The 24626-nt window shown below is 44.3% G+C and overlaps 1 protein-coding gene across 8 annotated transcripts in view; it reads right to left on the reverse strand.

The window, feature by feature from the left end:
• Positions 1-24626, reverse strand: part of CCDC88A (coiled-coil domain containing 88A) — a 196135-nt gene that overhangs the window by 93581 nt on the left and 77928 nt on the right. For all 8 annotated transcript variants that reach the window (XM_063443986.1, XM_063443988.1, XM_063443993.1 and 5 more), the window contains exon 4: positions 2375-2444. In XM_063443986.1, the coding sequence (XP_063300056.1) occupies positions 2375-2444 (70 nt within the window). The remainder of the gene's footprint in view (positions 1-2374; positions 2445-24626) is intronic.

Below are 24626 nucleotides of genomic sequence, written 5' to 3' on the forward strand. Positions count from 1 at the left end.
TCCTGAGATCTGGAATTGGCTAGAGGACTACCCAACACCGGCTACCGGAGCCAAACACCTGCCCCAGACTACACAGGGACACTTTCATACCTTACCCACACTGTGGACATATTTAATCACAGATAGCAGCGGACTGCTAGGTGTTCCTTGAGTTATACTTGCTGCATTTATTGCTTCTCTTTTCTTTGCTCCACATCTGCCTCCTAGCCGTAAGTACACACTGGGTGCAAAGTCAGCCCCACTGCCGCTTACCAACCTATGATTTCCTTCTTTTTTTTTTTTTTTGCTTTCATCTCCTTGTCTCAAGCCTGCTGCCAGGAAGCAAAGTGTACATATTGTCACTCAGTAGATTCCCTATAGACAGATATTATGTCTTGTTGTAGACTACCACTAGTCTGTACAGCCACCTACATGCATACCTTACTGTAGGTCGATTAAATATCTAGCCTTGAACAGGGATTATCATAACCTGTCACTGACAGTAAAGATTGCACAGCATCAGATTCAGTATCAGCACCCTGACATGAGCGAGACTAGCCTGCGAAAGCCTGTATGTTATCCACTGTTTATACTGTGCTCAATAACTCAGCTAATATAACTAAACTAAATGAACATGCTATGTTTATGCCTCAATAATCTTAATTTCGCCCATTAATCTTGTTTCCGTACTAACACATACCAAGCGAGGTCTTCATCGTTACTTGATTTATGCCTGCACCTAATTTTACGTATGTGACTTCTACTCAGACAAACACAACTAGCCTGTGTATTAATATACTTAAAAATTGTGCCACTTTCTCATGCCATGTATATGCTCTACATTGTTATCACTGTTTGCTTATGCTGTCGTGGCATCGTGAACCTCTATTATCTTGTGCACAGAAAAAAAAAAGAATAAAAAAAAAAAAGGTAAAACAAAACAAATTGGAACTTTGTTTATATTAAAGGGATAGCCTTGGCACTAAAACAACTTTAGCTTAAAGGGACACTATAGTCACCAGAACAACTTAAAGGGAAACTCCAGTGCCAGGAAAACTATCAGTTTTCCTGGCACTGGAGTGTCCCTCTCCCTCCCACCCCCCAATCCCCAGTTGCTGAAGGGGTGAAAACCCCTTCAGTGACTTACCAAAGGCAGCGACATGTCCCACGTCGCTGCTTCCTCCTCCCCCTGCTTACGTCGGCTGGTGGGCGAGACTGATCTCGCCCGCCGGCCGAGGAGACCTAATGCGCATGCGCGGCAATGCCGCGCATGCGCATTAGCGCACCCCATAGGAAAGCATTGAAAATGAATTTCAATGCTTCCCTATGGGGAATAGAGCGACGCTGGAGGTCCTCACACAGCGTGAGGACGTCCAGCGACGCTCTAGCACAGAAAACCTGTGCTAGAAACCAGGAAGTTCCCTCTAGTGGCTGTTTAATAGACAGCCACTAGGGGAGGACTTAACCCTGCAAGGTAATTATTGCAGTTTAAAAAAAAACTGCAATAATTACACTTGCAGGGTTAAGGATAGTGGGAGTTGGCACCCAGACCACTCCAATGAGCAGAAGTGGTCTGGGTGCCTGCAGTGTCCCTTTAATGTAGTTGTTCTGGTGAGTACAGTCAGTCCCTGCAGGCCTTTTGCTGTAAACACTGCTGGTCAGAGAAAAGACAGTGTTTACATTGCTCCTTAGGGACACCTCCAGGTGCTGTCACTCAGACAGCCACTAGATGTGCTTCCTGGGTCAGTCAAAGTCTCCATGATCTGCATGGATATGCCAAACTTTCTTCATAGGGATGCATTAATTTCCCATGGGAAAGCATTGGATTGGCTGAGATCGTCAATTCTGATGATCTCTGCCAAGGGGGTAGATCGAGGGTGGGGTCAGCGCCAGCAGATCCATACGGCACGGGAATAAAGGTAAGCAAACTACTTATTTAAGAAGGGTAAAGGGGGGGGGGAGAGAAATTCTAAATTAAACAGACTGTGCAATAAATTAAGTTTAAACATTAGCTCTCTATTTACATTAAATCTGTTAAGGAGACTGTGTAGGTCACATGCATTGTAGATGTGACTATGGCTGTGTAAAAAAGTGGTTTAACTTCTAAATAGCAGAGAATTGAACAGTGAGACTGCAGTGGCATGATCTATACACTAAAACCGCTCCAATGTTTGGGTGCTTATGGTATCCCTTTTAAAGAAAATCTACAAAAAAGTTGTACTTTGGCGAAGTATAATGAATTTATCAGACTTCTTACATATTGTCTGAAAAGGGTAATTATACCATGTGCAGAATTTATAAGAACACATTAATATTTCTCAAGTGACCTCCAAATGTAGCAAACTAAGCTGGTTTGTAAATTACTGAAATACAGGAAATATATTAAGTTACTCACCAGAAAATGGATTTTTTCCAATAACTAAAACGTTTGGCAGAGTCATCATAACCAACTGTTGTAAAGATTCCTGTGTGACAAAAAGGAGCGTTAAATACTTGCTAAAATATACACATGGTTAATACAAATTATCGACAATAACCCAGGGCTCAACAAAATTTGTTTGGAATCTAGGAGCCAGCTAAAAAAGTTAGAAGACAGTTTTATTAAAACTAGCGATGTTTAATTTATGAGAAATATGCAATTCTTAAAGGACACTATAGTCACCAGAACCACTACAGATTAATGTAGTTGTTCTGGTGCCTATAGCCTGTCCCTGTAGCCTTTTTAATGTAGCCTATAGCCTGTCCCTGTAGCCTTTTACATTGCTGCCTAGTAACACAGTGTGCAGCACCTTTATTCAGCGTCTCCACGCTTTGCATGCAGGTGCTAAATGTTACCCATAGAAAACATGCTTAATATACTCCCAAAAGCAGAGGCGGCTCTCTAATTAGGCGGTTTAGGTGGCCGTCTAAGGCTCTTGTGCTGGCTGGGGCCTCGCGGCTGCCTAAACCGCCTGTGGGCAGACTGTGTCAGGTCCTCGGTCACTGACCGAAGACCTGACACCAGGAGGGGGCCCGGCGGCTTGCCCGGTATGCCACAGGGTGCGAGGCCCCTCCTGGCTGCCCGGCCAGCCACTGCAGACACCGGTCTGCAGCTCCGCAGTGAGCAGAGCTGCAGACCATGTGTCTCCCGAAAACCGGACAATCAGAGCGTTGCCGCGGGTTACCATGGCAACGCTCTGATGGTCTCGCGAGATTACATGGTCTGCAGCTCTGCGGAGCTGCAGACCGGAAGCAATGGCCACCGGACCACCAGGGAGTAAAGGTAGGTTCTCTCTCACCCCCCACACCACCCCCAGCCTCACTACCCCCCCACCACCCTCACCATCCCCAGCCTTCCCCCCACCCTCAGCCTCACCATCAACATCATCCCCTCTCCTTCTCACATCACCCCCCATCCCTCTCACCATCACCCCCCCATACACACAACACACTTCAAGCAGCTACCCCATACACATACAGTCTCAGACAAAAACGCAAACATGCTCACAGAGACATACATTCACACACACACACAAGGATACTCTCTGTCAGACACACCCTCAGGCACCTTCACAGGTAGACAGTGCCTCAATGTCTATATGTGACACTTTTTTTGTTAGTGGGGCCTCATATTTGAGTTTCGCCTAAGGCCTCATAAAGTCTAGAGCCGCCTCTGCCCAAAAGCATTGGTTTAGCTCAGATTTTAAAGATCAATTATCTCAGCCATAAAGGCAGGACAAGCCACAGCGAAACCAGCACGGCGTGGGAAAGAAAGTGAATAAAAACACCTCTCTCATGATCGGAAGGGTGCAGGTACCTAAGCAGGCACAGACAGACACACTCTGACACAGACATACACAATCACTCTGACACACAGACAAATTGACATTTTCCATTTTAATTTTAATCCACCCAGCCTTCCTACCTTTGGGAGAGCTGAGTAGATATTTCCTTGTGGTCCAGTTTGCTCATCCTGCGTGCGAGGGAGCAGTAATCTACCTGCAGCTCCTCTCTGCTCCCTGTAGTGATGCCGGGGCCGGAACGACGCCATATTATGGCTACCAGCATCACTATACAGCGCGAGGGAGCAGAGAGGAGTTGCAGGAAGATTACTGCTCCTTCGCACGCTGCCTCATGCACGATACCCAGGGCGGCCGGCCAGCTCCATTGTTCCCCCACCCTGCCGCTTTAGCTAAAGGGCTTCAAATCCCAGGCGCCAGGGCAAAATTTCTAGTCACCATGGTGACCTGGCGCCTGGGATTTGTCAAGCCCTGTTATAACCAATACTTATAATAACACAAAAAATTATTGAAACATTTTAAATTTTTTAAGCAGCCCTTATGGATTTGGATTAGACACCTAATTTTCAAACAATAAAATATAAGTCATCTTTTTTCCCCCTACAGCTAAATAAACCAAACTGTAGTGTGAAGGAAAACTACTTGACAGAAAGGACTGTAGATACAAAGAACTTTGTTCACATGATATGTACTGTGTTTCATTTACATTTTAAGGAAAAATAAAAAAGACTGCTCTAAAAGCAAGTTTATAATTTTGTTTTACAAATGACATGGTCCAATTGGAACTCTTAGAATATCAAAATCTGTTACAATGCTGAAAAGAAAACTAAATGTGTAGTCCATTTCAGAAAATCTCTGAACAAAACACACACACACACACATCAAAAAAGGCTTACATAATTAATTTAGATTTGTAAAAGGATTATGGAGAAATTTATACATGTTACATGAAAGTACCATACAGTCACCAGTTGTTAAAGGTCTTGTTTAGAACTGGAAAGTCATAAAATATCATTTGTTACGTTTGCACACATGATGACAGTGTTTTGATTGAATTTAACACCTGAGTTCCTCCTTCCTTCCATGAATCATTACATTTTACAGCGACTCGTCTTATTTGATAAGTGGAAGAGGAGACACATTGTTGGCACACCATCTGAAATGCCACCCTGTTCGATTAGAAGGGCGATTAGAAGGGCGAATCACACGTTGCCAAATATAATTCTAATAAGAAGCACAGATTACAAAATATTTAACTCCTACAGAAAGGGAAAAAAGTATACGGTCACAGAGTGACAATTCAGACTGTAATAACTCTATTAACACAATGGGACGGTTGACTTTTGATATATTTAAATAAATAAAAAAGCTAAATTGCAGCTTCTATTGTCTGAAGTGTGGTTTAAAGGACCACTATAGTGCCAGGAAAACATACTCGTTTTCCTGGCACTATAGTGCCCTGAGGGTGCCCCCACCCTCAGGGTCCCCCTCCCGCCAGCTCTGGGGAGAGGAAAGGGGTTAAAACTTACCTTTCTCCAGCGCCGGGCGGGGAGCTCTCCTCCTCCGATCCTCCTCCTCTCCTCCCATTCGGCTGAATGCGCACGCGCGGCAAGAGCTGCGCGCGCATTCAGCCGGTCTCATAGGAAAGCATTATCAATGCTTTCCTATGGACGCTTGCGTGCTCTCACTGTGATTTTCACAGTGAGAATCACGCAAGCGCCTCTAGCGGCTGTCAGTGAGACAGCCACTAGAGGATTTGAGGGCTGGATTAACCCATTTATAAACATAGCAGTTTCTCTGAAACTGCTATGTTTATAAAAAAAAAAAAAATGGGTTAACCCTAGCTGGACCTGGCACCCAGACCACTTCATTAAGCTGAAGTGGTCTGGGTGCATATAGTGGTATTATATGAATAATATAATTGTGTCGGAGCATACATGTGGTGGCTTTATGGGTATTGAAAAATGCAATACAGCAACTCAGGACAGTACGTATATATGTGATGCTGTACCAGCACACATCACTTCAATAGCCTGGAACTCCTTTACCTTTTGTGTCACTATACCCCACTCCCTCTAGCATGTAAGTTCATTGAGCAGGGCCCTCAACCTCTCTGGTGTCCAACTCGTCTGGTTACAATTACATGCTTGCTAGTCCACCCATTGTACAGAGCCGCAAAATGTGTTGGCGTTATATAAATAATAATGATAACTGTCCCAGACTGCCTAATGGTAACTCTGTGCAAAAAGTACATCTGTTGTCAGCACGCACTGCCCGCTGGGGACAGTTGTAATTGGCTTCTGCAAAGAAAAAAGAAAAAAAATAGCATGTTACCTCCCTATCTCCTGTGAGCGTTCTGAGCCCTGGCTCCCTACGGTTTCCATAGTAGGCTCTTTAGAATCTTTTTTGTTTTAAAGCCCACTTCTTGTCCACTCCACACTCCCTTCCCCATCTCGTCTCAGAGAGAGTGCATGCGCAGAGACTTGAGATCAGTCCAATCAAAGGATTATGTAAGAGAAAGGGAAGAAGTGATGTGACATAACGACCGATGGAGGATAGAGTGAGGAGAACCTTGCTTAACACTAGACTCAAGGTAGCTGTATTCTTATTTTACAGGTTTTGTTATTGAAAAAAAGAGGCTGGACAAAGTTAATAGTGTTCAATAGGGCATTATAAATAAAACGTAGAAATAAATTGTGAGTAACTTTATCTTTTATTACTTTGGACTGACTGTTCTTACACTTTTTATTTTTGTATTTTTTTTATTTTTTTTAAGTGCATTATCTAGGCAATGCTTAAAGAAAAGGAAAGTATCAATTCACACCAGGAGTGACCTTTTAATGATTCAGGCTAATTTCTAGTGTAAGATAATTCTTTAGCGGTAATCTTAACAATTTGAAGTCTAGCTCTTTAATACACAGGAGTCAAACGATTGCCTGCAAGGCAAAATATGAAGGCAGATTAAAATTCCCCAGAGGGATTATTGAAATTGCTGAACAAGTGTTTTCATTTTTAATACGTTTTGCTTCCATTGCAACTTTATAACATATTAGCTAAAGTTTGTATCAAAGGCCACATATGTAAGGTTTTATACAGAATATAAAAAAAAATGATGCTATCCCTTTTCTTACAAGATGCTTGTCTTTTCATAAGAACAGGTGACGTGACACACACACACACACACACACACACACACACACACAAAGACACATACAGCAATTCCCTTGTCTGCAGCTTTTATAAGGTTTCTGATATTTTTCAGCAATTTCTGTCCCTCCCATGGACTTCTGGGATACACAATACAGTAGCCCCCACTTTAACATCTGAAAATAAATAACTCTGAAAGCTAACATAAGTTACAGAGTGGGCAGTGGAGGGTTAATATTCTACCTACTGCGTGCTAGGCATTCTGGGATACCATATATAGCTTTTACTATTTTGGCAGGGAGCAGGCACTCATAATATATATTTTTAAATCACCTTTTGAAAAAAAAGATTTTAGGACGTGCACGAGTGATGTATTATATGTAGATGGATACAAATGTACATAATGGATAAGATGGCGCATGTCTTTCTCAGCCTCTGAACCTCAGTGTGTGCTTACAAATGTCTCAGACTGTGAGTGTGTCTTGTATCATGCTGCATTAATTCAGCATTTCCCAATTGGTGTTCCTCGGCATTTAGTGTTCCTCGGCCAGCCCGTCCAGCAGTCAGCCAGCCCGTCCAGCAGTCAGCCATTTCCAATCACTCCTGGTAGAGGAGTGATAGAGAGTGGAGCTGATAGTTAAAGCTCTGTTATTGTCATATAACGCTTTTTAAGGTAGGGACATAGAAAGCTCTGTTAGGTAGGGACATAGAAAGCTCTGTTAGTGGAGGGACATAGAAAGCTCTGTTAGTGGAGGGACATAGAAAGCTCTGTTAGTGGAGGGACATAGAAAGCTCTGTTAGTGGAGGGACATAGAAAGCTCTGTTAGTGGAGGGACATAGAAAGCTCTGTTAGTGGAGGGACATAGAAAGCTCTGTTAGTGGAGGGACATAGAAAGCTCTGTTAGGGAGGGACATAGAAAGCTCTGTTAGGGATGGGCATTGAAAGCTCTGTTAGGTAGGGACACAGAAAGCTCTGTTAGGGAGGGACATAGAAAGCTCTGTTAGGGAGGGGCATTGAAAGCTCTGTTAGGGAGGGGCATTGAAAGCTCTGTTAGGGAGGGGCATTGAAAGCTCTGTTAGTGGAGGGACATAGACAGCTCTGTTAGGTAGGGACATTGAAAGCTCTGTTAGGGAGGGACATAGAAAGCTCTGTTAGTGGAGGGACATAGACAGCTCTGTTAGGTGGGGACATTGAAAGCTCTGTTAGGGAGGGACATAGAAAGCTCTGTTAGTGGAGGGACATAGAAAGCTCTGTTAGTGGAGGGACATAGAAAGCTCTGTTAGGGAGGGGCATTGAAAGCTCTGTTAGGGAGGGGCATTGAAAGCTCTGTTAGGGAGGGACATAGAAAGCTCTGTTAGTGGAGGGACATAGAAAGCTCTGTTAGTGAAGGGCATTGAAAGCTCTGTTAGGGAGGGACATAGAAAGCTCTGTTAGGGAGGGGCATTGAAAGCTCTGTTAGGGAGGGACATAGAAAGCTCTGTTAGGGAAGGATATTTAAAGCTCTGTTAGGTAGGGACATAGAAAGCTCTGTTAGGGAGGGGCATTGAAAGACTGTCAGGGGCACTGAAAGACTCTGTCAGGGGCAAACAACTGTTAACTGTATTTTGCAAAGTGTTCAAATCTTTTTGCTCCAAGTCTTACTCAAAATTCCTGCTTAAGTTCAGTTCTTTCTAAGAGCGATATCAAAATCAGCATAATTTTCAGTCAGGTTGTGAGATCTGTATTTTTTCAAAGTGTTTTTTTTTTTTTTTAACCAATAAACAATTATGAATTTGGAAAGCTGGTTAAAGCAGGGAACTCTTCAGAGACAAACTACTACTTCTACCTGTTCGGCAAAGAAGATACAACTAAAAATCCAGAAAACATGTCCGAAATAGTTGTACTTACTGTTCTTCAAATAGCAGAGACAAATGACAAGTAAAAAATAAGAAAAAGAAAAAAAGAAAAGCACACAATGCTAGTCAAACATCTTCTCAAACGAAGAAAAGAAAATATGACGATAGCTGCTTAAAGTTTGGATTCACAAGTGCCAGAAATGAAGATTGTCCTGAAGCACAATACTTTGCAATAAAATATTGCCAAACAGTTCATTAGCACCTGCTAAATTACGTCGTCATTTTGAGCGAAACCACGCAGAGTACAAATATAAAGACGTTGGCTTTTTTTTTTAAACGGAAGCTATAGGAGTATCAGAAGAGTAAACAATTTATGAGCAAAAAATGTCAAAATGCTAATGCAAAAGCCACAGAGGCTTCTTACATAGTGAGTTACCGCATAGCACTTGCAGGAGAAGCACACACAATTGGGGAACCACAAAAAATAAATAAAAATAAAATATAGTGTCATGTATTTTAAGTGAGAACTTAAAAAATGTAAGCTGTGCCACTTTCCAGCTACGCAGCTTTGCGCCGTATTCATGATCTTGCTGATGACATCCTGTAACGAGTATATACCCCTACACGCAGGATCCAGCCTAACAGAAGACAGTACAGAGGAGAGATACGTCTACCGGACCTTAGAGTGGCCGGACTCGACGTAATAGGATAAGACAGAGTCAGGAACGATCCGAGGTCAAGGGCACAAAGTGACAGCGTAAACTAAAACTAGCCGGGGACTGGTACACAGGAATCAGCAAGCCGGCAAACAGTACAGAATAGGATAAAGCGAAAACGAAGTCAGAATACAAAGCCAAGGTCAAATACGGAGAAACACAACAGAACACAACAAGCACTAAAGGGAACTGTAGCAGAAACCACGATAGGGCAAGGAACTAAGGGAAAGGGGTAAGTATAAGTAGCCTTCAAACTAATGTGATTGGCTCCTGTCACTTCCACTCCCCCAACAGGTAAGTGTATGGGGTGATTGGCATGACAGGAGCCAATGGGAGCCTTTTTGCAATTTAGGCTCCCACTGTCTCTTTAAGAGCGCGCCCGAGATTCGCGGCGCGCTCTTAGCTGCAGGCGGGACACGTGACCGCTTCTCGCGGTCACTGCCCGCCTTCCTGTCTGAACAGTCGGACGAGCCGCGCGCGGCTCGTGCAGCCGCAGGACCGCGCGCGGCTTGAAGAGAGGACCGCGCCCGGCCCCCGGATAAGGTAAGTACCGCTACAGTACCCCCCCTGAGGACACGCCCTCCGGGCGGGCAGGACCAGGCCTGGCAGGAAAACGCGAATGGAAAGAACGTACAAGGCGGGGAGCATGAACAGCATCCGCAGAAATCCAACTGCGCTCCTCAGGCCCATAACCCTTCCAATGTACCAAGTACTGAAGCCGACCCCTAAGAAAACGAGAGTCAATAACAGCAGATACTTCGAACTCCTCATGACCCTCCACAGAGACAGGAGGGGGAGGGGGAGTATGCCGGGTATAGCGGTTGCGTACGTAAGGCTTCAACAAAGAGGTGTGAAATACATTGGGTATACGCAGATTCTTAGGCAGACCCAAGGCATAAGAAACGGGATTAACCTTATGTATAATGCGATAAGGACCAATGAAGCGGGGAGCCAATTTCATAGAAGGCACCCGGAGGCGAATATTCCGTGTGGAAAGCAAAACCCTGTCCCCCACAACATAGGAAGGAGCCGCTCTGCGATGCTTGTCAGCCTGAGCCTTCTGGCGGGCAGCAGAGTCCACCAAAGAACGCTGAACCTGCTCCCAAGTATTACGCAAACCAGCCAAATGCTCATCCAGAACTGGCATGCCCTGAGAGGAGAATGCAGCCGGAAGAACAACGGGATGCTGGCCATAGACAACGTAAAAAGGGCTTTTGCCGGAAGAATCATGAGTGGCATTATTCCGAGCAAATTCAGCCCAAGGAAGCAGGTCAGACCAATTGTCCTGATGGTGAGACACAAAACAACGGAGGTACTGCTCTAGAGACTGGTTGGCACGTTCAGCAGCTCCATTAGACTGGGGATGGTAAGCGGAAGAAAATGAGAGGGAAATACCCATCTCCGAACAAAAGGCTTTCCAGAACCTGGAAATAAATTGGCTACCCCTATCGGATACAATAGATAAGGGAATACCATGTAATCGAAACACTTCTCTAGCGAAGATAAGAGCCAATTCCTTGGAAGTGGGCAACTTGCAAAGAGACACAAAGTGAGCCATTTTGGAAAACCGATCTACTATCATTAGGATGACTGTGTTACCATTCGAAGGGGGTAATTCAACAATAAAATCCATTGATAGATTAGACCAAGGTCTCTCGGGAACGGGTAACGGATGCAACAGCCCACAAGGAACTCTACGAGAGGTTTTCATACATGCACAAGTAGTACAAGCACTTATATAGTCAGTAACATCCTTACGTAAGGTATCCCACCAGAAATACCGAGAAACGGCTGACACTGTTTTGGAAATACCAGGATGTCCAGCAGTCTTAGTATCGTGATAAAGTGACAGAATATCCCGTCTCTCGGGAATGTCAACGAACAATTTATCATTAGGCCTCTCGCTGGGTGCCATGCTTTGTTTCGCTTGTATGGCCTGCAAGAGGGACGAGGAAATAGACAATATAGTAGTTGCTATTATCCTGTCTGGGGGAATGACAGGAGTGACATCAATCTCCTGTTTGTCAATAGTCTCGAATTGTCTGGACAGAGCGTCCGCTTTAGTGTTCCGGTCACCTGGCCTATAGGTGATTATATAATTAAAATGAGACAAGAACAGTGACCACCTAGCCTGCCTTGAAGACAATCTTTTAGCTTCGCTAAGGTAGGATAGGTTCTTATGATCTGTAAATATGAGAATAGGATCCTTAGTTCCTTCTAGCAAATGTCTCCATTCTTTGAGTGCTAAAATGATAGCAAGGAGCTCGCGATTACCCACATCATAATTCCTCTCTGCCTTGGACATTTGTTTAGAAAAGAAGCCACAAGGATGCAATGGCTTGTCAGGAGACTCTCTTTGGGATAAGACAGCACCTACCCCTATATCGGAAGCATCAACCTCAAGTATATATGGCAATGAGGGGACAGGATGCTGTAAAATAGGGGCAGAGGCGAACGTAGTTTTAAGAAAGTCAAAAGCCTGAAGTGCCTCAGTAGACCAGACACGTGTATTGCCATCCTTTTTAGTCATACGAGTAATAGGCGCTACTATAGACGAAAAACCTTTGATAAAACGTCTATAATAATTAGAGAAACCCAGAAAACGCTGGATGGCTTTCAGACCTTGCGGCAGAGGCCATTCTATGACTGCAGCGAGCTTCTGGGGATCCATCCGAAAACCCTCAGCGGAAATCAAATACCCTAAAAACTGGACCTCGGACTGGTCGAATAGACATTTTTCTAATTTGCAATAAAGACCATTAGCAAGAAGGGTCTTCAGAACTGTCGTAACATGTCTGTGATGAGTGTGAATGTCTGTAGAATATATTAAAATGTCATCCAAGTACACAATAACAAATGAGTGAATAAAGTCCCTTAAGACATCATTAATAAATTCTTGGAACACTGCTGGGGCATTGCAAAGCCCAAATGGCATGACGGTATACTCATAATGACCTGACCGAGTGTTAAAGGCTGTCTTCCATTCGTGGTCCTTTTTAATACGTATCAAATTGTATGCTCCTCTAAGATCTAATTTGGTGAATATCGTAGCATGTTTGAGCCTGTCAAACAATTCTGTTATTAAAGGTATAGGGTAAGCATTTTTGATGGTGATCTTGTTAAGACCTCTATAATCAATGCAAGGTCTTAAATCACCTTCTTTCTTTGATACAAAGAAGAACCCCGCTCCAGCCGGAGAAGAGGATCTTCTAATAAATCCCTTGTCTAATGACTCTTTAATGTACTCCTCCATGACACGGTTTTCTTGAACCGATAGGGGGTACACCCTGCCCTTAGGAGGTATAGTACCAGGCAACAAATCAATAGCACAATCGTAGGGTCTGTGAGGCGGTAATTTGTCAGCCTCTCTTTTATCAAAGACAGTCTTTAAAGTTAAATACTGAGAGGGTATAGCCGTAGATAAAGGAGGAACAGTAGGAACGTTAATAGAATTCACAGGCGTGACTTCAATAGTACATGACTCATGGCAGGCTTCACTCCATGATTTTATCTGCCCTGTCTCCCAGTCAAAAATGGGATTGTGGGCACGTAACCATGGATACCCTAACACCAACTGTGAAGAGGGAGAGGTGATGACCTGGAACCGAATGGTTTCATAGTGTAGAACCCCTGTGTACATGTGTAGCGGTGCAGTCTCGTGAGTAACAACAGGAGATATCAATGGTCTACCATCTATGGCCTCAACGGCCAAGGGTATCTCCTTCTCTCTGATGGGAATATTGTTTCTCTTTACAAAACCAGAGTCTATAAAATTCTCGGCTGCCCCAGAATCAACCAGGGCGTCTATGTTTTCAACTATACAACTCTCTCCCATATGTAAAGAAACAGGGAGAAGCAGTCGGTTAGGAGGCAATGTAGGAGACTTAGAAATCACACCCAAGGCCAGTCCCCTATAAGGTCTTAGGTGCGAGAGTTTTCCGGGAGCAGAGGACACTCCTTTACCATATGGTCTCTCTTACCACAATATAGGCCGAGTCCCTCCCTTCTCCTATGTAATTTCTCAGTATCTGAGAGTTTGGCAACCCCTAATTGCATAGGTTCCTCTTCAGATACTTTAACACTCTCCGGTATATTAACTCTGGGTTGAATAGGTGTAACAAAACGTCTATTCCTGTTCTTAGTATAGAGCCTGTCACGGATCCTATTATCTATATCGATGAGGTAGTCAATAAGGTCCTCTAAGGCAATAGGAAGCTCCTTAGCTGCTACCTCATCCAATATAGAGTCTGATAAACCTTCCATGAAGGCCGTAGTTAACCCGTTATTGGTCCAATCGACCTGTGAGGCAAGGGTACGAAACTGTATAGCGTAATCAGCCACAGACCTAGAACCCGGTTTAACCCTCATTAATGCTCTAGCGGCATTCTTAGACCTTTTCATAGTATCAAAAGTTCTGCGAAAAGCTGTTAGGAAACTGTGAAAGTTATGCACCATAGGTCCATTAGCCTCCCAAATAGGGTTTGCCCATTCAAGTGCTTTGTCGGTAAGTTGGTGCATAAAGAACCCAACTTTAGACCTCTCTGTGGGAAATGAACGTGGATACATTTCAAAATGAAACTCTATTTGGTTAATGAACCCTCTGCATGTCTTAGAATCCCCTCCATACCTAGGAGGAGGCGTTAAATGTGCTGTAGCGTTAGGCATAGTCGATACTTCAGGAAGCAGGGGTGTAGGAGGGTTAGGTGCGGTTGCTGGAATGGTTCTAGCTAAGAGCGTCTGGAGAGCCTGAGCTATTTGATCCATACGGTGATCCTGCTCTACAAATCTAGCCTCATGGGTCGCCATCTGTTGAGCTAAATCTGCGGGGTCCATGGCCCTATCGTAATGTAACGAGTATATACCCCTACACGCAGGATCCAGCCTAACAGAAGACAGTACAGAGGAGAGATACGTCTACCGGACCTTAGAGTGGCCGGACTCGACGTAATAGGATAAGACAGAGTCAGGAACGATCCGAGGTCAAGGGCACAAAGAGACAGCGTAAACTAAAACTAGCCGGGGACTGGTACACAGGAATCAGCAAGCCGGCAAACAGTACAGAATAGGATAAAGCGAAAACGAAGTCAGAATACAAAGCCAAGGTCAAATACGGAGAAACACAACAGAACACAACAAGCACTAAAGGGAACTGTAGCAGAAACCACGATAGGGCAAGGAACTAAGGGAAAGGGGTAAGTATAAGTAGCCTTCAAACTAATGTGATTGGCTCCTGTCACTTCCACTCCCCCAACAGGTAAGTGTATGGGGTGATTGGCATGACAGGAGCCAATGGGAGCCTTTTTGCAATTTAGGCTCCCACTGTCTCTTTAAGAGCGCGCCCGAGATTCGCGGCGCGCTCTTAGCTGCAGGCGGGACACGTGACCGCTTCTCGCGGTCACTGCCTGCCTTCCTGTCTGAACAGTCGGACGAGCCGCGCGCGGCTCGTGCAGCCGCAGGACCGCGCGCGGCTTGAAGAGAGGACCGCGCCCGGCCCCCGGATAAGGTAAGTACCGCTACAGTACCCCCCCCTGAGGACACGCCCTCCGGGCGGGCAGGACCAGGCCTGGCAGGAAAACGCGAATGGAAAGAACGTACAAGGCGGGGAGCATGAACAGCATCCGCAGAAATCCAACTGCGCTCCTCAGGCCCATAACCCTTCCAATGTACCAAGTACTGAAGCCGACCCCTAAGAAAACGAGAGTCAATAACAGCAGATACTTCGAACTCCGCGCGCGGCTTGAAGAGAGGACCGCGCCCGGCCCCCGGATAAGGTAAGTACCGCTACACATCCATACTGAACTAATTTCTCGACTGCATCAATGTGAAGGGTACTCACTGCAATTAGATGAGTCCACAGATGTTGCAGGACTTTACATTTTGTTGGTTTTTGTTGGATATAATTTTGACAAACAGATTGAAGAAGACTTGCTTCTGTGTGAAAATTTGAAAACTCATACCACTAGTGAGAACATCTTTAACTGTATCCAGAAGTTCATGAGCACACAAAGTATAAATTGGGACAATTGTGTAGATGTGTGCAGGGATGGTGACAAAGCAATGGTTGGGAAAGTGGCAGGCGCTGTGACACGAAGAAGAAATAGAGCAAAATACAACCCGGTGTTCTTCACAGACATGCACGTGTAGCTAAAAATATTTCAATCTCACTTAATATTTGAAGATATGGGTAGTCACCACTCTGCTCTGCTTTTGCAATCAGAAGTCTGTTGGCTATCATAAGATAAAGTTTAGAAATACCCAATGTTAACATGTTCTTAGCTTTTTTTTTGCAAGTTATAGGGCAAGTAGGACAATGCTCTTTCAAAATATAGATTTTCAAAATGTATCAATAGTGACATTGTAACAAATCTCTGAATCACACCTCACATGTACATAATTTATTTTTATTTTTTTTGTAAAAGTAGACAACCCAGGGAATTCAATATGGGGTATGTCCAGTCAATTTTTGGAGCCACTTAGTCACAAACACTGGCCAAAGTTGGCATTTATATTTGTTTGTGTGTTTAAAATGCAAAAAACAATTATGGACGCTAACTTTGGCCAGTATTTTTGACCAAGTGGCTACTAAAAAAAGACTGAACATACCCCATCAACAATACATTGGGTTGTCTTCTTTTGCAAATCATATGCCATCATTGGGGTAATTCTCATTCCTGGGCTACCATATGCTTTCAAAGGCAACATAACCAACCTGGCCAATTTCAATCTGAAAAAACTGTAAAATCAATCATTATATTTGACCCTGTACCTTTCAAAACCACTATAAAACCTGTATATGGGGGGTGCTGTTATACTCCCAGCACGCACCTAACCTCCATCGTACAACTTACACAAAACATAGAATTTATGAGTTGGTATTGTGGAGTTTAAAAATGTACAAAAGGAGGCGGGGCCAGACCGCCGAGCTGGATGGTCGCAAGCAACTTCAGCTCCTGCAATTTTCCACTCTATAAGCCCCTAAAGCATGATTTATTCTGAGATGGCAGACCGACAGCACCGATCCTCCGTGTGCTGGGACCACGGGACCAAGGGAGAGGCTGACTCCCCGAGTTACAGTCCCCTGGGGGAGAGATTGTCACTCCAGATGGGGCCTTCTTCGGCGGTGAGCGGGGCAGATAGCCGCTGCCCTGCTATCCTGCCTGACAGTGCCTGGCCGGAGGCCCAGACCGGTGAGAACCACCTGGCCCTGTTCCCCTCTCCTCTGGACCGGCTGGGGTGATCCCGGTCCCCACCCTGTGACCCTGAGAGCGGCAAGGCAACTGTTGCCCAGCAGCACTACCAGCTTGATCTGCAGCCTGGGCACCCCACCTAAGATGGCGGACGCCACGTGCGTCGAAACCAGCAAGAGAAACTGCAGTCCCCAGACACCCACAATACACAACAAAGTAATCGGGCGCGAGCAAACCAAAGTCCCACAACGACCACCGGTAAATACCCGTCAAGGCACCCCAGCACAATGCTTACCTCAAGGGGCACAGCACTGGACTCTGGCCTCCGACACAGGAGCAGGCCTGTAACAGGCGGGAAAAGCGGGGACGCGGCAAACCAGCAACCGCATCACAGAAGAACCCACGGCAGAACAGGGCATGGAAGCATGTGCCTCTGACATATCGGGGAACCAATCTCCCACACAAAGTGCTGCGACACACCGCACCCCGACCAGCAACAAAGACGTCACACCGCACCCAGACCAGCAATGGGGCCCCTCTCGACACATGGAAGACTCCACCACAGCGGAGAAGCGAGAGTCCATCCTGCACCACCACTCTGTCGCCTCCTTTCCAGCTGTCTCCCCTACAGCGACAGACTCTACAACTCAGCCTCGGAATGGAGTGGGCTGACGGCTGGCACGGAGCGCACAGAAGTGAGATGCTGCAGGCAACTACCAAACCCTGCCTGCACTGATACATTAACGGAGGCACCCAACAGGACTTGGACACTGCCGATGCCTGGCTTGCCGGAGTAACCTACTATATAACTGGTATTAACTAGACATGTTTCCCTAGCCCGCCAGGGCAGCCTAATACACAATTGTTTTGCCTTTTTCTTTTATTTATTATTATTATTTTGCAAGATGCGTTGGCTTGGATCGCCAGAATAGCCTACTATATAAAAGTTTTCTCTACTCTTAGCATGATCTGTTTTCCTGTTTTGCCAGAGTAGCCCAATATGTACCTATTCTTAGCATAATAAGTTAGCTTAACTTGACAGAGCAACCTACTATATATATATATATATATATATATATATATATATATATATATATATATATATATATATATATATATATATATATATATACCCAACATGGTGGGAATGCCTAGCCTGTCAGAGAACAAAGACTAGACTACACATATGCCTATTCAAAAAGTGTAAACCTCCCTTCCTTACAAACACTAGGCAATAGCCGTGAACTTTATGTTAACCCTTTAAACATGAGTACAAACACTACTCCTTCAGAACGCACTCAGGCAATTCATAAGCTAGCAAGCTACACACTATGGGCTCACTCTCAACACCTCCACCACTCCACTCTCTATGGCGCAGGGTTGGGAAAGCATATCAGACACAGCAACTACTGTCACCTCAACACAATATATACATACAAAAGCTTAATGATTTCGGTTGCACGTTATACAAAAAAAATTGTGCTCTATCTATCTTTACCCCACTTGTGTATTCTGTAACGAAGCTCGAGGAATGCTGTTGGGGTACCTCGAGCCTGTCTGTACCAAATTACAGCCCTGCAAAAATAAAAAATTTAAAGGGAATACGATATAGATATATATATATCATATCTTTTTTTTTTTTTTAATTAGAAGATCTTTCACCCCAAAAAAATAAAAATTTACAAAAGTACCAAAATATACAAATGCAAAGTCCTGCAGACTGTGTTTGATTTTTAAAGTTATTTTTTTTTTTTTTTTTTTTACTTTTAAGGGAGAGTATTTAGCAATTCTGAATAAAGCTCCATTGTTCCTTTTTACTGACCAACACCCATAACTCCCAAAACACAGATGGATATCTTTACCCCTCATGATAAAGGATATGAATCTACATAAATCAAAGGACTCAGCCCAATCTAATGCCGTGGCCTGAGGAAGTGAGTTTAGTCAGTCAACGGTATCTGAGTCAACTATCTATCACTAAAATACATGCTGCTTTATCCTAGAAGCACAGGAAGTTCTGTGTCAGGGAAACCATGTGGATAAGAGATTGCACAAGTAAAAATCGCAATGAAAGAATAGGACAGCAGTAAAAATAATGGTCCCACAGTTAATATGAAGTAGTGTATTGTGAAATGACAAGTGTAGTCACCATAATCATTTCATCTCATTGAATTGGTTATAGTGCATGGAGTCCCCCACCATTTTTGAGCAGTTCAACACTAAATTATGTCCCAAAGCCTGTTCCCTGGTGGAGATATGGTTAAGACAAAGGTTTTACACTTCCGTATAGCAATACCAATTCATACCTGCAACGGGCACAGTGATAAGCTAAAAGTGGTCAGCTGACATTTTCAGCCAATCACAGCACCTATTGCAGCTCAGGCTAACGCTTCCTTATATGCGCGAGCACCACAGAGGGGATGGGCTTATGATGACTTTTCTTCACAGGCAGACAATGCTGCAGTTTCCTCTATGTGGACATGAAGTATGGTCCTTGCTGCCTCCCATACTTGTGGTCTGGCAAACACGAGGAGTTCACTCGGGGTTAGACGCAACGTCATAGAGCCTCGCCCACTCTCCTCTGATTGGTGCTGTGGCTCAGAGCTTTTTTTGGGCTCTGCCACTGTGCTTCTAACAGCACGGGAAGGAGAACAGACAAGCGAGTATTCTCCTTGTGAGGGTGTTCCACCACCATGGCTGCGAGCTACGTCAGCAGCCTTGGCCCTGGATATCATTTGCATTGTGAAGAGTTTGCATTCAGCAAAACACCATGTGCAGTGCTTTCCATCTGCAGAGTCAAGCAAATGGGTCTCAAAGGAAAGATGGGTAGAGTCCTATGTAAAGTATCTCTAGAGGAAAAACTGGTTTCATTCTGCAAGACACTGGAGATTGGTGTGAAGGTTAATCTTTCAGCAAGATAATGACCCTAAACACACAGCCAAATAACCTGAAAATCATATCTAATATTATTTGAGACTATGGAATATTTATGTTAAAGGAACACTCAAAGGACCATAATCACTGCAGCTTGACATAATGGCAATGGTGCCAAGAGTGCATCTCCCCCATTATAGGTAGTCAAACGGTTTTTAAATGGTTTAACTTCTTACCTGGGGGCCACTCCTTGTCTCCACTACTAATGCAGGAGATCAAGAAGTTTCTAAGCAGGAACTTCCATTAGCTCTCCTGAACAAAGCCCTGCAGTGCAGGCTAGCTCATTGTTTGGGAGCAGAAGCCGAATGCTGTTGCATTTTTCTGTCATTAAACATGGTAAGTTAAAGAGGAAGAACAGAAAAAGTGTACGTTCTCATTCTCATTTGCATTGTGTGCCATGACTGTGCCTTTCCTGGATGGTGACGTCACTTCTTCCAAATCTTAATTACACATTTAAAATAAACCAGAGCACCAAATGAAAACATGTTAACACAAGCTAGAGGTGATTTTTAATATTTTATTGATGTTATTTCTAGAGAAGTGACTGTAACACGTTATTTATGCCAATAACTATTTTTTTTTCAAATTCCACAAATACAAAATGCTTTGCACTAGTATAAGGCATCATTTTAATACACAAATCGCAGATGTTTTAGAATTTTTATGCCTTTTATTACAGGAAATGCTCGATCTCAAATTGCAGAACTATAATGATCCCCCTTGCTTTAGATTATTCGAGGAACAAAGACTTAACTCATATATCACTGTCCATTTTGCTTCCACAACACGTGTTTCGTCTGAGTCATGCTAATTACCAGAAGCTGCTTCAAATTAAACGCTTTTGAGTCAGTTAGCATCGAATGGCCTGCCTTTTCATTGTCCCCAGCCATATCATCCCAGAACATTGCAAACAAAATAACATGATTGAATACTTATTAATTACATTTGCTTAGAAATGAAAGAATACACATTTGCCAAAAAAATTTTAAACAGTAAAGAAGAGACATGTCGGTATAGGAGGCGGTATGGTTAGGGGGAGCAGCATTAAACAGAGACTATAGCTCCCGTTTTGGCCTTTTAACCAACATTTATGTATTTGATTAATCATACACAAGAACAAAATATTTTATTTACACAAAACTATCCTATAAAACTATGTAATACTTAATTACTTTGATGACTGTAAACGGACACTCTAAGCACCATAACAACTACAGCAGGCTGCAGTGGTTATGGTGTCAGGAGTACCCTCTGCCACCCCACCCCCTATTGTAAAGAGTCAAACTGTTTTTCAAAGGTCTCCTTTCTTACCTAGCGCCGTCAGGCAGCGCTCTCAGTTTCCACTAGAATATCCTTAGACCCAGAACATTTTCAACAGGATCTCCCATTTGCTCTGCTGAGCGAAGCCCAGCAATTTGCCGGGGGGACTCCTAGTCTATGACCACTGCAGTGAGCTCTAGTGGTTTATGGTGCCTGGAGTGTTTGTGTGTGAAGTATTCATTTAAATAAAGTAGGGATCGACCGATTATCGGTTTTACCGATATAATCGGACGATATTCGGTATTTTCGGCAATATCGGTATCGGCCAAGTCAGATACCTCCCAGGACCGCCAGGCTCATTACAAGGTCCTGGGGGGGGGGGCAGCTGCTCAGCCCCCCCCCCCACTGCTCAGCCCATACCACTGGACCACCAGGGAATGCCATAGCCCCGCTCCCCGACCAGGCAACAAGCAGGGAGGGGGGACAACAACAACAAAAAAAGAATAATTAAATATAAAACAAAAACAAATAATTTAATAAAAAATGCCCCCTCACACACACACACACACACACTCCATTATATACAAACACACTCTGTGTATATAATGCAATGCGTTTGTATAGTGTGTGTATATAATGTACACTATACAAACACACTGCATTATATACACACACACACTGCATTATATACACACACACACACACACTGCATTATATACACACACTACACAAACACATTGTATAATGCAGTGTGTGTAGTGTGTGTATATAATGCAATGTGTTTGTGTAGTGTGTGTATATAATGCAGTGTGTTTGTGTAGTGTGTGTATATAATGCAGTGTGTGTGTGTAGTGTGTTTATATAATGCAGTGTGTGTATATAATGTAGTGTGTGTGTAGTGGGTGTATATAATGCAGTGTGTGTGTAGTGGGTGTATATAATGCAGTGTGTGTATAATGCAGTGTGTGTGTAGTGGGTGTATATAATGCAGTGTGTGCAGGGTCGTATTAGCCGTGAGGCAAACAAGGCATTTGCCTTGGGCGGCATTTTTTTGCGGCTAACAAGACATGCTGGGCTGCTGCTGGGCGGTCGGGCGGCGCTGGCGGGCGGCATTGGCGAGGGAGCACTTCCTCTAAGCTGTCTGCTCAGCTCCCTCGCGTGCCGCAGAGTGAGTCTGGGAGCCGGAATATGACGTCATATTCCGGCTCCGCCTCCCAGCCTCACTCTGTGGTGCACGAGGGAGCTGAGCAGACAGCTCAGAGGAAGTGCTCCCTCGCCAATGCCGCCCGCCAGCGCCGCCCCCTGGAAAATGACGCCCAAGGCAAATGCCTTGTTTGCCTCGCGGCTAATACGCCCCTGGCTGGTGGGGGGGGGGGGGGTGTTTAAATAAATGTAAAAAAAGTGTTAATGTGTCTGTTGGTGGGTGTGTCTGTTGGTGGGTGTGTCTGTTGGTGGGTGAGTGTGTGTGTGTGTGGGTGGGTGAGTGAGTGAGTGAGTGAGTGAGTGGGTGGGTGAGTGAGTGAGTGAGTGAGTGAGTGGGTGGGTGAGTGAGTGAGTGAGTGGGTGGGTGAGTGAGTGGGTGGGTGAGTGAGTGTGTGGGTGGGTGAGTGAGTGAGTGGGTGGGTGGGTGAGTGTGTGGGTGGGTGAGTGAGTGTGTGGGTGGGTGAGTGGGTGGGTGGGTGAGTGAGTGTGTTTGTCTGTTAGTGTGTTTGTCTGTTAGTGTGTTTGTCTGTTAGTGTGTTTGTCTGTTAGTGTGTTTGTCTGTTAGTGTGTTTGTCTGTTAGTGTGTTTGTCTGTTAGTGTGTTTGTCTGTTAGTGTGTTTGTCTGTTAGTGTGTTTGTCTGTTAGTGTGTTTGTCTGTTAGTGTGTTTGTCTGTTAGTGTGTTTGTCTGTTAGTGTGTTTGTCTGTTAGTGTGTTTGTCTGTTAGTGTGTTTGTCTGTTAGTGTGTTTGTCTGTTAGTGTGTTTGTCTGTTAGTGTGTTTGTCTGTTAGTGTGTGTGTCTGACTGTGTGTGTGTCTGACTGTGTGTGTGTCTGACTGTGTGTGTGTCTGACTGTGTGTGTGTGTGTGTCTGACTGTGTGTGTCTGACTGTGAGTGTGTGTGTCTGCTAGTTTGTGTCTGTTAGTGAGTGTGTTTGTCTGTTACTGAGTGTGTGTGTTTCTGTTAGCGAGTGTGTGTTTCTGTTAGCGAGTGTGTGTTTCTGTTAGCGAGTGTGTGTTTCTGTTAGCGAGTGTGTGTTTCTGTTAGCGAGTGTGTGTTTCTGTTAGCGAGTGTGTGTTTCTGTTAGCGAGTGTGTGTTTCTGTTAGCGAGTGTGTGTTTCTGTTAGCGAGTGTGTGTTTCTGTTAGCGAGTGTGTGTTTCTGTTAGCGAGTGTGTGTTTCTGTTAGCGAGTGTGTGTTTCTGTTAGCGAGTGTGTGTTTCTGTTAGCGAGTGTGTGTTTCTGTTAGCGAGTGTGTGCGTATCTGTCAGTGAATGTGTGTGTGTGTGTATTTAGAATGCGGGGTGGGGGGGGCGCTTGAGTTTTGTCCTGCCTAGGGCAGCACAAAACCAGGATACACCACTGAGTGTGTGTAGTGTGTGTATATAATGCAGTGTGTGTGTAGTGTGTGTATATAATGCAGTGTGTGTATATAATGCAGTGTGTGTAGTGTGTGTATATAATGCAGTGTGTTTATATAATGCACACTACACAAACACACTGCATTATATACACACACTATACAAACACACACACTCTGCATTATATAAACACACTACATTCACTATACACACTCTGCATTCATTATATACACACAGTACACAAAAACACACTTTGCATTTAGTATATCCAGCATTAACTTTACACACACTGCATTCACTTTACGCACACTACCCACACACTACACAAACACTCTGCTTTTATTATATACACACTACACTAATACACACTGCATCCACTACACAAACACACACAGCTCCCCTGTCTAAACACACTGCATCCACTACACGTGGCATGTATATTTTGAGCATTTACCTTTAGAAATTGTTTCTATTTTCCAAAATGGTAAATGTACAGAATATCGGCAAATTATATCGGCTATCGGCCTGAAAGTTCACAGAATATCGGTATCGGCTCTAAAAAATCAATATCGGTTTATCCCTAAAATAAAGTACTTATAGGGATACTATAGTATTCCTAACACTGTAGTTCCCTCTGCCTCACCTCTCCCTTGCCTCCCCGCCTGGCCAATAAAAGGGTTAAAGACCCTTCAATCACTTATCCCCGATTCCAACGCCGATGTCCTTCGGTGCTGGGTCACATCTGAAGGGGGGGCTAATGTGCATCCATGGCGAGCGCCTCAAGCGCGTTAATCCCTCCCCGTAGGAAAGCATTGTTTCAATGTTTTTTGGGGGGGTATTTTAGCAATGCTGGATGTCGTCATGCAGAGCGTGAGGACGTCCAGTATCAGTTAGGCGACCCCCCTAAAAAAGTCTGTAAAATCCCAGAGGCGCATTTAACCCCTTAAGGACCAAACTTCTGGAATAAAAGGGAAAAATGACATGTCACACATGTCATGTGTCCTTAAGGGGTTAATGGCCGTCTGGTTAGTGCTGCAATGTAAACAGGACTAAGAGCAATAGGGACACAGCACCCAGACCACTTCAATGAGCTGAAGTGGTCTTGGTGCCCATAGTGTCCCTTTAAGCGTGCTCAAGTGCTTTATGTGTCTGGAGCCGGTCACATTTATGACCGTTTATAAAATTCCCTTTTTCAATAGAAGTTGGTATTTAAAGTTGAGTGCAGAAA

The sequence above is a fragment of the Pelobates fuscus genome, chromosome 2 (genome assembly GCF_036172605.1).
Source record: "Pelobates fuscus isolate aPelFus1 chromosome 2, aPelFus1.pri, whole genome shotgun sequence".
In the NCBI taxonomy this organism is placed as follows: Eukaryota; Metazoa; Chordata; class Amphibia; order Anura; family Pelobatidae; genus Pelobates; species Pelobates fuscus.